This window comes from Larimichthys crocea, chromosome XVI (genome assembly GCF_000972845.2).
Source record: "Larimichthys crocea isolate SSNF chromosome XVI, L_crocea_2.0, whole genome shotgun sequence".
Taxonomy (NCBI): Eukaryota; Metazoa; Chordata; class Actinopteri; family Sciaenidae; genus Larimichthys; species Larimichthys crocea.
In genome coordinates this window covers 3,603,278-3,618,923 of record NC_040026.1, presented here as the reverse complement: position 1 = coordinate 3,618,923, position 15,646 = coordinate 3,603,278, and the positions used below count along the sequence as shown (strand labels likewise).

Sequence of the window (15,646 nt, the reverse complement as noted above, 5' to 3'; positions counted from 1 at the left end):
AGACGATCCAGGCTGAATTCTTTTGAACTGAATGTGTCTTCTCTGTTTCCTTTGTTTAGCAACTTCGCCTTTTCAGGAGGCAGCAGAGCAAGCCGAAAGTAGACCTAGCTGAGTTCATGAAGTATCTGGCTGACCACTACAACTGTGACTCTCCCTACGAGCTGGGTGTCAGGATTCACAGTGTAGGGCTGCCCATAGCGGTAAGAGACCGACCATTTATAACATTCAAAGATTGTTTTCTGATATTTTTATTCTGCACACCCTTTGAATTATTGTCACTTAAGGCCATAATGATTTTCCAAACCCATGCTTGGTTTTTGTTCTTTGTTTGTTTGTTTGTTTGTTTTTTGGGGGTGAAATTGATCCAAAGTGTGATGCTTTATGGACAAAACAGATGGATAAAAACATTATTTCACAACTTTATACACTGATGGTTTTGCTACTTATAGAGCCAACATTTAACATAACACATAACATTATTCAGAATAAAGTTTGCCCTGAAGAAAATAATTGGCTTGTTTAAATTGATGAGCAACGTGAATATGCACAGTAAATTTCATGCCAGTGTCCCCATTAGGTTTTTATACATTTGGCTGTTATATGTATGTATGAATTCATTTTACGTACATGTTAACATTTTTGTGTTCACAGTGTCATTTATAAAGATATGTTTGAAACTAAGGTCACATGTTTCCAGATGATTTTGACAACTTATGAAGTTTTAGAATTGGTGACCTTCAGATTCAATCAATCAATCATCCATCAGATCAGTTCTACTGTACCACATCGCACCATGATGTAGGTAAAAAAAATAAAAAAATCTGATTTTCCCTGATTCATTTGTGTTTTAAACACACTTTTAGTGAACAGCCATTGGACAGAGGTACCACTTATACTCTGTATAGTTTGTTTGTTGTAGAAGTAGCCTATGCATACTGCTACTTAACCGCTGTGTAACTGTGTCATCATAGCAACTATTAACCACAAGCTTACAGTATTTCATTACAGTGGACCATTGAGAGAGGTGTTGAAACCTCAGCAAATCACAGTATCCTATCAGGTGGACATGGAGACTAAGTTTACTCATATATAATTCTCAGCTTGTTTAATGCTCCTTCTCAGACCTTAATGAAAGCAAGTCGTAGTGAGCACACCAATTTGGAGCGAGCCAGGGAAATCATCCAGAAGGAGTTGGAGGAGGAGACGAATGAGCGACTAAGGAAGCTAAAGAAGAACGCACTGGAGCCAGTTCAAGGAGCAGGTTTCTTCTCCTCCGCAGGCAGCCTGGACCTCAGGAAGAAGTACGTTTCCATGTCGGCAACCGAGCTCGTACTTGCAGTCTTCACAAATGCAGAGGGGTTGTTCAATCCCAAGATGACAAAGGTAGGTGCTGTTCTGTTGATATGATAATCCACAGGTGCATCAAAAGAGCCTGCTCATTCTGTGCCCACTTGTTTGCGATCAGAGCTACAGAGCTGCTCTACGGATCTGAACTCATTAACTAAATGTCACCCTTCATATTCTCCTAATCCTTAACAAAGGTGTAAAAAATAGTTACTTTTTGATGATAATGGGTTCTGTCTGGACATTAAGATTGTGACTTAACTTCTGGGATTATCTATCCTACTTATCAGCAGGCTTTTTTTCATCATCATAAATTAATATTCATTATAAAACATCAACATCTAGGTAAACATGATATTATGAACATCTCTGTTCATTTATACCCCCTTCTGTTTTCCAACATCATCATATCATCAGATGGAAAGTTGTAAGCACATTGAGTGATGTAGCATTAAGAGTTCCTTTAATAAGAGCCAATGGAACATTAGCTAAACCGTAGAAACAAGCCAGAACAAACATAAGTACACATAAATATGGGATGTTTTAAAAAAACCTGTGTTGTAAAAAAAGAAGAAAAAAAACAGCCAATTGGCAACTCCAAGTGAGCATTTTGCCCTTTTTCTGCCAAATGAGTTTCAGGTTTGGTTGAATTGTGCCAGTAAGCGAGGCAGAAACAGTCTGGCATGTTTGTTTCTCACATTTGCTCCCCACCTTATGTCGCAGTATCAGCTGAGTCATTGGTTAATGTTCATCAGGATAATAAATGCCACATACTTTACTGTCATGCATAAACGCTCGTCAAGATAGATAGATAGATTGATAGATAAACAGAGAGAGATAGAGAGACACAGCAGCAGCAATTATTAACTAACTATAAACTGTAATGGAGATATGGTAACAGTAATGACAGTAATAATATATGTAGTGGACGTCGTGCAGAACCACAGCAGCAGCCACAATCCATGAGAACCTGCTGGACGAGAGAGCACAGAAACTCTGGGAAGAAGTTTAGTTAGTAACATGCATTAATGAGACATGTATGTTTAGAGAGAGAGAGAGAGAGAGAGAGGAGGGGGAATCCCCCGGAAGTCTAGTCCTATAGCAGCATAACTAAGGGATAACCTGAGCCAGCCCTAATTATAAGCTCTTTAAAAAAGGAAAGTCTTAAGTCTACTCTTAAAGGTAATGACCGTGTCTGCCTCCTGAACCCAGAATGGTAGTTTGTTCCACAGAAGAGGAGCTTGATAACTGAAAGCTCTGGCTCCCAATCTACTTTTGGAGACTATAGGAACCACAAGAAACCCAGCATCCTGAGAGCGCAGTGTTCTAGAGGGGTAGTAAGGTATTACAGTATGAGCTCTTTTAGATATGATGGGGCCTGACCATGAAGAGCTTTATATGTAAGGAGAAGAACTTTAAATTGTATACTAGATTTAGCAGGTAGCCAATGCAATGGGAGAGATGTGATCTCTGATCTTGGTTCCTGTCAGAACACGTGCAGCAGCATTCTGAATTAGCTGCAAAGTCCTAAGAGACTTAACTTTATGTCTGTTTGCTTTGGGTGGGGTGATGTATATTGTTTAAATAAGATCAGATAAGATAGACTTTATTGAACCCACACTGGGGACATTTACCTGTTACAGTGGTTCACAAAATACAAAGTGGATAATAAAATACTATTTATGAATAAATAAATAAATAAATGGAGGGCGTGCTGATGGCTCAGCTGGTAGCGTGAGATCCCTGCGTCCTTCCTGCAGTGACTGTTCCAACTCTGGCCTGTGGTCTACGGACGCTTTCTTTGCTGTATGTCGTTCCCCCTCTCTCTCCTTTGCTCTCCTATCATGTCCTTAAATCAGTCAGGGGAGAGGAAAGCCAGAAAATGCGACAGTTCAGTGTTGCGATGGATCAGATAATTTCATCCTTCATCTCTTTCTCAGAAATTCTGCAAAGCAGCTGCGCTCTCACTTGCTCCCCTAACCGCTCTCACAAGTTGAAAGTCGTAATAAAACACAGTTACCAGCGAATCCACAGTGAGTTCATTTAGCCATGTCTCTGTGAGGACCATGATGCTACACTCTCGATACTCCCTCTGTAGCCTGGTTAGCACCGTTAGCTGTTAGCTAACTCCTGTTGAATATTGAATTACTCCTACACCATAGCAATTTAATGTAACTTTGTATTTCAGTTTTTCTTTTTCATTTTAGTACACACTAACACAAATTCAATTTGTACCAGAGGACACACAACACAACTCACTTGTGATGTCATGTCACTGATGTCTCTGTTACTTTTGTTTAATTTCTCATCCAGCACGTCCAGAACTTCCTGCTGCAGGTGTCAGATAACCATCTGGCAAAGGCTCTGTTTCAGCTGGCCATCTGCGGAGGCTCCCTGGCTGTTCCACAAGACCTGGTTCCCAAAGAGAAGGCATCAAAATCCACTGAACAAACTAAAACAGAGGGCAAACCCACCACATCCATCCCTAGTGAAGGTATTCATGCAGGGTATAGTGTTTCTGCCACACGTATGAATTATGAATTAATGTCTATTAATCATGTATCTGCTCTGTGTCTCTCAGCCAAAATCAAGCAGTTCCTTAAAGACAGCCTGTCCTCTCAGAACTCAACCTTCACTTTGGCCCACATGGCCTCTTTGGAGAAGAAGTTGATCAAACACTTCCAGGTTAAAAGTTTCCTCTCTTTAGAGCAAGGCAACTTTCTGGAGTTCCTGGTTAAACACGTTCAGGTACAAGTTTTCCCTATTACCTGTCTGTATGAGCGTGTATTATATAAGGTGTTTTACAGCCCTTGAAAAGTCTGTGGTTGTGTGCAGCTGCTGCAGGACACACTGGGATCTACTGTGATTCTGGGCAGTGGCAGCATGGCACTTGCAGGCAGTGGTTTCAGACCAACTAGACAAGACGTGTTTGAGTTCATCAACCAGTGTGGCGACATATCGTCCACTGATCCAGATGAAGTGAGTCTTTAAAGGCACGCACAAAGTTTTACACTTAGAATAAAGGTTCTTCCTCTTTCAGTATTGTGATTCTGTCTTTGTGTCTCATGTCATCCACCAAAAAAAACCCCGACATCCACCCCACTTTTCCCAGCTTTCCCACATTGAGTCAGCACTGAGGTCCCACTACAGGGTGAGGGACAGTCGTGAACTGGGCTACGGCACCCTGCACATGCTGGCTGGTCTGGTCCAGTGCCAGAGAACGCTTGCTGGAGGTGGACTGAGCCCAGTCTACTACGAGTCAGCGCTGTTTGCCAAACACTGCAAATCAAGGTCAGCAGACAGGTTTTCTGTCACAGATTTTAAACCTAAGCTAAGGTAACCATGATGACATCACTATAACACCATCAGAGTTTTTTTTTATAATTCTGGAAGGCTACCTGCAGAGCCGCAGTAGGCATTGAACTGTTAATTTTTCCCCCAGGAACAGCGGACATGAGATGTCCAAGGCCCAGGCCCTGGCCAGCTTGCTCTCCTGCCCTCTGCTGGAGGATTTGAGTGAGTGGAGCCAATGGGAGCTGATTTTTAAACCCTTTCACGGCTCCCTCAAAGAGTTCATCGAAAGAAATGCAGGTAGGAATCGGCCACAGTGAGTTTGTGTATGGTTAGTTCATTTGTAGATAGATGTACTACACTTCTTTTTTTCATTCTCAAACTTAGAAATGGTTGTAAATGAAGGTTTTAATGTCTTTGTGGGTAACTGTGGTTGTTTCAGCAACAAATGGTAGGTTAGAGCTGTAGGATTTGAACTAATATTACCAACATTTCAAACTCAGCTAACACAGGCCTGGCTGCGTTGGAGGTGACGCCAGGTTTGCTGCTCAGGATCACCACACACACAGGGGACAAGCATTTCTCCAGCGCTGCCATGAACCTCGACCCAGTTGGCACAGCCGGTCACCTCGTCTCCATGGTGGTAGCCGATGGCATCGACAATGCTCCCACGGCCCTGCTGGCCAATCACATGCGCAGCTCCCTGGACGCAGCTATGGCTAAAGAAGGTAGTGATGCGTCAGGGCTGGGACTAACTTCATAGCACATATTTATAACTCTATAATCATAATTATTCAAATAATGTTTGTGTTTCTTAGTTTTGTCCCAGGATGAAGAGGATGTGTCATTTTACAGCAGAGTGGCCCAATTCCTCTTGGCGTGTTTGACGAGAATCCCCACACGAACCTGCCAGGCTCTTTTGCAGCAGGTCAGTCGTACTGCCTTGCAAATCGTATACCTCCTGTTATCTCTGGAGATGAGTTATGTTGATGAGAGCAAACAGTCCATGTAGATGCTGTTAAATTCCTCCCTTGGCTCCATGGCTCAACAGGAAATAGAAATTCAGGCTCTGATATCCCAGAACCACCCTCATCTACTTGAAATATAATCAGTGCATTTCATAATCTGTGCATTTGAGCTTAAAACAAGACCTGTAGGTGTCAGCATCGTGAACAGTTATGCTCAGCGTATTAAAGAAACGTATCAAGAGTACTGGAGAGTACAGATACTGAGGCTGGCCTTTTATTTCTTTTAAACTGTCAGAGCACAGCTTTTAACAAACAAACACAAACACTGTAACATATTTTAGTGTCTCCTTGACCAAAAGAGTGGGCAAAGTTGGCCTGTGAAATGAATCTGCTCACCTAAACTGCTGAGGAGGTTGTTATCAGTCTTACAGTTGTCATGCCAACCACAGACTGTCCAAGCAAGTCAGTAGACACAGCAGCTTCCTGGCTCCTCATCAAGTTTGTCTCAGAACTCTCTTCTTCATATTAGAAGACACACAGGATTATAACTCCTCTTCACTCATTTGTTTTTTTAGAATTATTACAACATACCTTGTGTTGTGAAGAAATTGCTGAAGTCAAAGGTCAATGGTGAGGTCAGGAGGGAAGAAAGTATTCAGGAGCCTCTGATGTCTTATGCTGTATTATTTATTGACGCTTGGCCAAGGAGAATTAAAGACACTCTCAAAGTACATCTGCATTCGGATGAACTCGTGATGGTGGAGAAACTTTAAACCCAAAGATCACACCCCAAATACTACACGCCCCAGAATTAGTCAAAGAGAATGTCTTTACCCTTGGAGGTGTTATTGTCAGTATATTCTAGTCTGGAGACACAGATGTCTGTTTACACAGATTGGAACGTCAAAGGCATCTATTATGACTAGGAAGGCAGCAACAGGTCTCTTCGACCCTGGCCACCACAATGTTGAGATATGGTGGCACCTAGTCAAAGACAAACAATTAATACTGCCGAGGACCTCAAGGTCCACACATGACCATGTGTAGCCTAAGGATAGAAAATTCCGTAACACCTTGCATAAGAAAATGTCAAAAACATGATTACCGAAGTGCTTTTCTGTTGTAACTCTGATTAAGAAACAGTGTTTGTGTTCTTGTGTGCATGTGACTTTCAGGTGTTTTTGGTGCCTTTCTCACATGTTTTGGGCCAAGCCAAGTCTAAGCAGATCCTGATCACCGTTGCCCAGTCTGACCCGAGGCACATGAACTGTCTACATCAGCTGGGTATCCTCCTGGGCATCACAGAATGGGAGAAAGACTACCTGAAAAAACTGAACCCACCACAGAGCCAAAACCACAACATGCACACTGCTGCCGCAGAACAGAAGGTCAGAATTTAAGAAGAAAATAGATAGCATCAGTGAAATTAACAGAGAAGATTAGTCTCTGTGTAACTGGCAAGTGAACTCAGTGTTATGGGAATTTTTCAAGCGTGATCCTTCAGTAAGAAAGACAGGATTCGAAGCATAAACGTTTAAGTTGAATTTATTATTATTATACAAGAAGGAGCATTTAACAGTGCAACACACAAAAGGGCTTCCAGAGAAAAGGCTCCACAAAGAGCCTTGGCAGTTAGTTCTTATACATTCTCTAATGGGCTGTCTCGGACACCTCCCCATAGATACAGATAACGTCATAACATCTTTTTTAGTTCTCTGATCAGTAACAGGATGTTCCTTTGTTCAAATAATGCCTCCCTAACCTGTCTCCAACCCTTGAACAATTATGAATTACCTCAATTTAATTTATAGTTGAAAGACATGCAAAAAACAGGATACACATGTTGTATGAATTAAAAACACCTGGACCCCAGTATAATCCTATTTTTAAAATAAAAAGGGTAGTGGAATGACTGTACAGCACTTACAACCACCAACATTCATTGGGTCACACTGATCACGTTTTATTTCTCAAGGTTCCACCACAGTAAAACTGTGAAACAAAAATAATTTAGTTTAAATTAAAGTTCATGTGATGTATGAGTCTGCCTCTAGTACATACATAGGCATCCCTGTTATAAAGATTCTCTGTCTTGTCTCTATTCTCATCCTGGCAAACTCAGCGTCTAATTTCCTTTTCCTTTTTTCTTGGTTTCAGTCTAATTTGATCGACTCTGAGAGCAGCAGTCTGTCAGCTCTAAATATGAGTGAAGATGAGTATCTTGAGGATAACATCATGGACCACAGCTTTGCCTCCTCCCATCTCAGCCAGAGCGTGCAACAAGGTCATTCAAAGTCGTACTCCACCACAGGAATGCAAATTTTCATTTTGTGATTTAGTACTGGTGAATAAAGAACTGTACCAGTTTCCCTTTCTTAGTTTAAATTGCTAAATGTTTTACATCTAGTCAATGGCGAGGAAGACGTAGAGGTTGAGGAGGTAGAAGATGAAGAGGAGCTGTATGAGTTTGCGTCACTGCCTAACGGGGAGACATCAGACGTCAGCAGTGAAGCTGAAGGAGGCCAGGACGACGAACAGTCAGAAATGTCTAATCATGCCAGCTGCCAATCAGAGACCACGTTAGATCTCCAAAGATCCATAATTGAGGACATCAGGTTTGTTCCACAGTGTCACCCTTTAAATGACCTACACTAGGTTCATAGCTGATCTATACTTTCTGCTTCTGTATCTTACTTTTGTCTGACAGGAAGAGTGAGTTTGGTATCGGTGTGGAACTGAACGCCGAAGGCCAGAAGCTGATGCAGGTCAGCCAGGACAGGCTGGGCCGCAGCTTGGACCGCCTCTCTACTGAGCTCTACAGCAAAGACACACACTTTGTCCTGGAACTCATTCAGGTGGCTTCTGTTATATTTACACCCTTAAAGATGAAGCTAAATCTTTATTATTTACACGTTACACCACTCTAAACTAAAAAAAATGTCTGGCAGGAACTTTTTTTTTACTTACTACTGATTAAAAAATTTGTTTTACTAGTCGCAATTAATATTCTGTGAGTTAAAGCCAATTAAGTTTTTGAATATAGTTCCATGTCTTACAGTTTTGATTTGAAATATGTCTAACTATGACTTATTCTGCTGTCTTTGTTTCCATTTTCCAGAATGCTGATGACAACATTTATCCATCAGAGGGTGGTGTTATTCCAGCGCTGGCCTTTGTGGTGGAGAGAGACTGCATCACCGTTCTCAACAATGAGACCGGCTTCCAGGAGAAGAACATCAGGGCCATCTGTGATGTGGGTCGCAGCACCAAGGGCAAACACAAATATGGATATATAGGTAAGTATCTAAGTCAAGGCTCATCACGATCAGAAGTCAGCTGATTGTGCGTTGTTAGAAAATGTGACTTTGTCTGAACGTGGCCTGTTAATGCTCCTCCACTGCTCACAGGACAAAAGGGCATTGGTTTCAAGTCAGTGTTTAAAGTCACAGACTGTCCTGAGATCCACTCCAATGGCTTCCACTTGCGCTTCGACAAGATGTGCGGCCCCATGGGATACATCCTCCCCCACTGGGCTGAAGACGAGAGGCATCTGGACAGCCAGCTGACGGACGTGAATCCGCACAGGTTGGATAAGTGATAAACAGAAGACTTTTTTCACAGCAGACATTCAGAATTTTCATAGCAGGAAAACCACAGGTGTTGCTATTAACATTAACAATGGCTCTGTTCTGTTCTGTTCAAGTGTCCCACTAAGTTATGACAGTCACCTGACAGACTTGTGCTTTTCCTACTGCGACATGTCAAAATGTCTTCTGTAAGACAGGCCTATGTATAACACAGATATCATATTTTAACATTAAAGTGAGCTTTTTACTACATCGAGTGCTTAGAATTCTACGATATGCACAAGAGAACGTCCTTGCTCCAGAAATTCCCCAATTTATGGCCACAAGGTTGATTTCATAGTTTAGTCCTATATTGTCAGTGTACAGGTGCAAAACATGCCTTGCATAATACTTGAAGCAGGGGCTTTCAAATGATTTTGAAATGTGAATATGTTCTCTTATCAGCTGGACCACTAAGATCTGCCTTCCTCTGCGGTCCGAGAGCCATCAGACCAGGAACCTGTTTCATGACGTGCACCCCTCCCTGCTGCTGTTCCTGCACCGCCTGCGCTCCATCACCATCTACAATCAGGTAACTCTTGCACTTGCTCTTACACATCTGCTCACATTCCCGTATGAAAACATGCATAGTGGGTGTCATTTTCATACATAAAGCAAATCACGAAGGATCACCTATTATTCCAATACATATTTCTGCAGAGTGAGAAGCGCCTTGTGACGATGACCCGTAAAGACCTGAGTCACAACATGTTAGAGGTGGAGCACACTGAGGGCATCGAGCGCTGGCTAGTGGTCAAAACTACAGTGCAGCCCAGGAAGGTAACACACACACACTTAACATTCAAATCTCAATGTGTTGCTTCATTCTCAGGCATTCATATCATATCTAGATTTCAGAACAAGAAGATGACATCTGGTTCTATCCTCCAGTCACTTGAAATTCACTGTGGCTTTGCGCTTTGAAAATGTACTTCTGTAAAGGTCTTTCCCTCTCGTCAACTTGCCAGATATTGTCGAAACTCACTCATCAGGAAGTCTTTTGATTCTCACATCAAGCAGGAATATGTGAAAAAAACTATATAATCCCTGCTACTCTTTCTTCTTCTTCAGTCACCTTTCTTCTATCATTTCCCAGGCAGCTACCTGCAGTTAGGTTATGTAAGAGAGGAGATGAAAGTGAGCAAGAGGAAATATAGGGAGAGCTTGTTTGTGAGCCTTCGAATCTATTTTGACAGTGATCTTCCTCTCCTCCAGATCAAAGAGGATGTCGAGTCCACCGAGCTTGCCCTAGCGTTCCAGCTTGATGGCAACATCACAGAAAGTGACACTGTATGCCAGCCACAGAAACAACCTGTGTTTGCTTACCTGCCCCTTCGCAGCTTCGGCTTCCGTTTCATCATCCAAGGTGAGAACTGAGTTTAGAATTATAAAACTGTGAATGTATGGAAGAAAAACTCGCTCAGTTTATGTAACAAAGTATAAATCTCACTCAATAATAATAATTCTTCTCCAGGTGACTTTGACATCCCTTCCTCTCGGGAAGACGTTGACAGAGACAGCTCATGGAACCAGTGGCTTCGCTCTGAGATACCTCAGCTCTTCCTCCAGGCCATGGATGTCTTCACTGTAAGATGATGCCGTGGGGAAAATCACTAACAAAACAAATGAAATAAGATGTTACGCTAATGAACCCTGCAAGAAAAGAACCTGATCATTTACAAATACAACAAAGAACAACACAGCAAGCTAGTGATACAAAGCATGCAACTGACGATGACAGATAGAATATATTAATTAAGGTTAAAAAAAAAAATTGTAGCAGAGGAATGAAATTACCTGTACTCTGTAGATCAAGAGTGATCTTATGCTACCATTAATGAAACTCAGCACTGCCCTGTTTAAACAACTTCAGTAGATTGTTTCATATTCATGTAGGATGATTCTGAAATCATGTTTTCAGGGCCTTTTAATGTGAAGCAGCCAGGCAGGAAGTGCTGGAATTTAGTGATGTCAGCTAAACAGTGAAAAATAAATTAAAATATTAAGCAAATAAAAACACTGTTTTGTTAGAAAAGAAGCTCAGAACTCAAAAGCTCAAAAGAGCATATTGGTGAGTGTCACATAAGTCTATACTAATGGAAATAATGTCGACTTAATCAGGGCAACAGGAAACATGTTGAAAGTGTTGTGTTAAGAAAGTCCAAAGTGACATCTTGTTCTCTTTTGTTGCTCAAAGCAATCCAAACTTTTCTCATCTGTTGTTCCCCGTTGGTGGATCTGGTGGAGCTAAATCTATCCTCCCTCTACAACTGTCGCATGATTATATGCGACTAGTACTTCACTGCTTCAAGTATACGATGTCCAAAACATAAAACAATAATAACAAATAGCACTTATTATTACATGGCTGTCGTGTTTAGTATCTGTATTCTCCTTCGTCCAGAATCACCCAGAGTTCAGGGGTCTGAAGGGCCTGTGCCAGTTCCTGCAGTTTATCCCCCTGCCTGACGAGGTGTTGGACTTCTTCAAGCCAGTTGCTGGGCAGATTATTCAGCTGCTCAAGGGCAAGCCCTTCCTGCCTACACTCAGCTCAGGTGTTACTCACACACACATTTGAAATCAAACAAAAAAAACAACACACACAAAACAAAAAATATTACTGGTATGCCGAGGCTCTGCACTCAGCTTGCTCGTGATTGAAGTATTGTATTGTAAAGTATTGTGTCTCACCCCATGAATCCACATTTTCTCTCCCAGATGGTAAGGTTGTGTACAAGCTGCCATCCCAAGTGGCCGTCTGTCACGACGCTGTGATCCGTGACGTGATTGGCGGAGAGGAGCTTGAAAGGCATCTGTCTCTGTCTTATCTCCATCCGGGTTTGAGCAACTCCCTGCCCACCTCCCTGCTCACGCACCTAGGAGTCCAATACCTGCGGGGATCTGATGTTTCTACGGTAACCACAGCCATGGCCAAGGAACTGATGAGAGTGGAAGGCATCAATTCAGGTGTGTAGAAGAGAGAAATCTGATGCTAAGTCAAGTCGATATCTGCTGGCAGAATGCAACAAGACCAATGTGCCATAATTACACGTATACTGATACCACGAGAGGCTGTGAATGACAGGGATTTGACAGCAGCTCAGATGCATTAAAAGGCAGTGTTTACTGCCAACACAACAGCTTACAGCATCACATTTAAAGGAGGAAACCCTTTTAAATCCATTTTTGGTAGTCCACATTATCAGAGCATAATAATCCCACTTAATGACAGAAACATCCAAACATCCGTGATAGCATCAGATACTCTGGTGAGATTTTGGAGCCTTTAGCCACAAAATGTCACTTATTACATCCATATAATATGTGAACACATGTATAGTGGCTGATATACACATATATATCTGCTAACTAACGCACTGCTGTTATTTCCATCATTATTGACCTTGTTGGTATATCTGGCTATGCTTAAACCATCATGCTGGGACTGTTTTTGCTAATAAAAACAGTAGAAGATAAAATAATTCATGAAAATAATAGGATATAAATAATAGAACTTCATCAGTCATTCTTTTAAAATGTTTAAACTTAACTGCTCTGCTTTGACAGGTGTGTATTCATACACACACCTCTTCATTTTGTCGTTTTGAACACTCATTTCAATGCCATTTACGTTTTCAACACCAACCCCACTGCCTTCTAGACAGTGGCCTGCATCAGCTGGCCAGGCTGCTGGTTTGCAACTTCCGAGCTATGGAGCACGGCTACGGAGAGGCAGACTCCATCTTGCAAACCCTCAGGGATCTACCCATAATCCCCTTGGCTAACGGACGGATGGTGGCACTAAATGGAGAGGGAGTGTTCTTTCCAATGGAAGAGAACAAGACCAAAAAGAAGAAAGCTCAAGCTCAGACAGGTAATTTTCCTATTTTCTGTGGTAGTGGCAGTGGTAGTGGACATCTCAGATGCTTTCTTTTATTAAGAGTGCACCTCTCCCTACTACCATGACAATGGAAGTGTGTGTGCTTGATTTAATTGGGGTGTCTCGATCTGAAAAGGCCAAGTATTGACAGATAATTAACATATTTATGAAGATGCTGTTGGTTTTAAAAAGACATAAATCAAAGAGAAGAAAATATAACGTTGTTCCCAGTTTTATTTTACATGGCAACATTTCAGCCATACCTGTATATATGAGTGAGTGTGTGTGTGTGTGTGTGTGTCTGTGTGTGTGTGCGCAGATTTCAAATAAAACTACTATGTATACAACTTAGGTTTAATTTTCATAGCTTGGGGACTCGAATCTCTCTCCAAATGAACTGCTGAGACCTCAAAACACTGCAACATCACTAAAAATAGATCCAATATACAGAGTACAGTGGCATGTAGAATTAAAGAAGGCAGCATTGTGTGTGTGTGTATGGTTTGTCTTTTTGTGTGGATAATTATTACCCGGCACCTGCAAAGAACTTATGGTTATGCATGTTTCTTCCTGATTGCACAGTGCTAAATCAACCATGACAACAACAACAAAACACAGAAGAAGAAAAGCAGTGGGAAAATAGGGCGGTACAGATTTCCACACGGGTTTCCAGTTTCCAAAAATGTGATCAACGGATTGAGAAAAACAAAAATAGATAAATAAGTATCACCCTGGTGACAGTGAGAAGTAACGTTTCCCGGCTGTGCTCACAAAGCTCAGCAGTGAAACCGAAAATGTTGGTGTGAATTTATGAGACGAATAAAAATAGCACATTGGATTATTTGGTACATTTATACCAAGACACTCAAAAAACTGAGGTGGTAATTCGAGCTGTAAAAAAATATATATATATATATATTTTTTGCGACTTCTGAGGCATCCTAAATACAGATCCTGCGCAGCCCTGTGCCTGCACACTCACGGATGTTGAGGACAGCGTGGTAGCTGTACGACAAGCTTTAACCTCTGTCTAAGAATAAGCAGACATACAGCCACTCGTATCAGAACACAGACAAAAGCGGAGGCACGCCGCCCGTGTTGTGCGTCATCACATCCAGAGACAGAACCCAAAGCAGAGGTTTAGAATGGAAAGCATGAATAATTGATTTTCACACTCTGATGTAAGCAGCTGATGTAAGTGCCTTTAGAAGTAACTCAGAGGCGCAAATCTGCTTTACCTGTGGTGAGACACAACCGACGAAACATTAAGATTTTCTTAGCTGTTTAGCTTCAATAACATGGGTTGTTTGAGACTAGTGGAAGGAAAATCCACATCTAGGTATTTGTTTTACTTACATTTTTCTATTTATATCTGTAGATTTCACTTAATGTGGAAAGTGGAAAGTTTACGGCTGTTTTTTTATGGAGTGATAAAATGTCTTCATTCAGGTATGCATGATAGAGAACAGTAAGGTTTCACACAGTCACTCCTCTGTTGGGGCAGCAGGTAAATTCCATCATTTAACATAAGTATATCTGACACTGAGACCAGAAGAAGAACATTATGAAATGAAAGTTGGCAGTATAGTATGAGTGGGATTGAAGTCTTGACTCTGCTGGTTTTCAGCTGGTTTTCAGGTCAGTGAATGTAGTTTGAGTGAACCTTATTCAGCACAAACCTCAGGCTCTGCTTAAAGGTCAAGTCAAGCGGACAGAGATGTGTGTGATCGCTTCACAGAGCCAGCTGAGATAAACACAGTGTTCTTCTGAAATATTGAACAGTACAGAGATCAGTGGGGAAACGGTTCAGATGCCAGTCTCAGAATGTAGAAAAGCATGTCAAAGGAGGTTTTTGGTCACGCATATTTTGGTATATTTAGGTTAAAATCACCATCTTTATCATGTTGTTAATGTAGCTTTCCTCTCATTTGTCATCTCACCACACACAGGACCTCTGTCTGCATTGTACAAGGATGTAAACGTAGTTCACCCCTCTCTGCTGAGCTGTGTGGAGCCTCTGGAGAGTCAGCAGGTTCGGGAGCTGCTGAGGAGACTTGGAGTTCATGAACTGGAGCCTCAGGAGTTGCTGGAGCAGCACATCTACCCTTCATTACAGAACAACAAGTGGAAGGTACCATGATCAGAGAAATTACCTTATTTTACAATACAGTAAAACACTAATGTCTCTTTGTTTTCTTTTTCTTTTATTGTCGTTCTCCACCGATTCCACCCCCAGTCAAAGTCCGAGGCAGTCGTGGTGAGCTACTTGGTTTTCATCAAGCAGCATTCCTCCTCCAGCCAGGAGTACTCGGACATGGTAGTACCCGTCCTCACCAGCAGGGGTCTGCTGTGCCCGGCCAATGAAAGGGTGCATTTCTCTGAAGAGTACGGCAACATTAATCTGACAAAGCAACTGCCTGGTACGGACAAACCCACCAACATACACACACACACACACTGTGTTTGTAAAAAACGTTGATGAAATTCAGCATGTGCCTTGTACGTCTGGAGGTATTGTTCAGCATCCATGTTGGTCA

At 41.9% G+C, this 15,646-nt stretch overlaps 1 protein-coding gene across 6 annotated transcripts in view; it reads left to right on the top strand.

Annotated features, from left to right (window-relative positions):
- wu:fj29h11 (uncharacterized) overlaps positions 1 to 15,646 on the top strand; it is a 68,001-nt gene that overhangs the window by 12,348 nt on the left and 40,007 nt on the right. For all 6 annotated transcript variants that reach the window (XM_027289307.1, XM_027289305.1, XM_019271046.2 and 3 more), the window contains exons 7-30: positions 60 to 200; positions 1,123 to 1,383; positions 3,658 to 3,838; positions 3,926 to 4,092; positions 4,180 to 4,323; positions 4,457 to 4,635; positions 4,787 to 4,935; positions 5,139 to 5,363; positions 5,454 to 5,563; positions 6,779 to 6,991; positions 7,761 to 7,887; positions 8,011 to 8,218; positions 8,311 to 8,458; positions 8,722 to 8,899; positions 9,011 to 9,188; positions 9,635 to 9,761; positions 9,890 to 10,009; positions 10,445 to 10,595; positions 10,704 to 10,816; positions 11,634 to 11,784; positions 11,948 to 12,196; positions 12,891 to 13,103; positions 15,059 to 15,240; positions 15,346 to 15,529. In XM_027289307.1, coding sequence (XP_027145108.1) covers positions 60 to 200; positions 1,123 to 1,383; positions 3,658 to 3,838; positions 3,926 to 4,092; positions 4,180 to 4,323; positions 4,457 to 4,635; positions 4,787 to 4,935; positions 5,139 to 5,363; positions 5,454 to 5,563; positions 6,779 to 6,991; positions 7,761 to 7,887; positions 8,011 to 8,218; positions 8,311 to 8,458; positions 8,722 to 8,899; positions 9,011 to 9,188; positions 9,635 to 9,761; positions 9,890 to 10,009; positions 10,445 to 10,595; positions 10,704 to 10,816; positions 11,634 to 11,784; positions 11,948 to 12,196; positions 12,891 to 13,103; positions 15,059 to 15,240; positions 15,346 to 15,529 — 4,099 coding nt within the window. The remainder of the gene's footprint in view (positions 1 to 59; positions 201 to 1,122; positions 1,384 to 3,657; positions 3,839 to 3,925; positions 4,093 to 4,179; positions 4,324 to 4,456; positions 4,636 to 4,786; positions 4,936 to 5,138; positions 5,364 to 5,453; positions 5,564 to 6,778; positions 6,992 to 7,760; positions 7,888 to 8,010; positions 8,219 to 8,310; positions 8,459 to 8,721; positions 8,900 to 9,010; positions 9,189 to 9,634; positions 9,762 to 9,889; positions 10,010 to 10,444; positions 10,596 to 10,703; positions 10,817 to 11,633; positions 11,785 to 11,947; positions 12,197 to 12,890; positions 13,104 to 15,058; positions 15,241 to 15,345; positions 15,530 to 15,646) is intronic.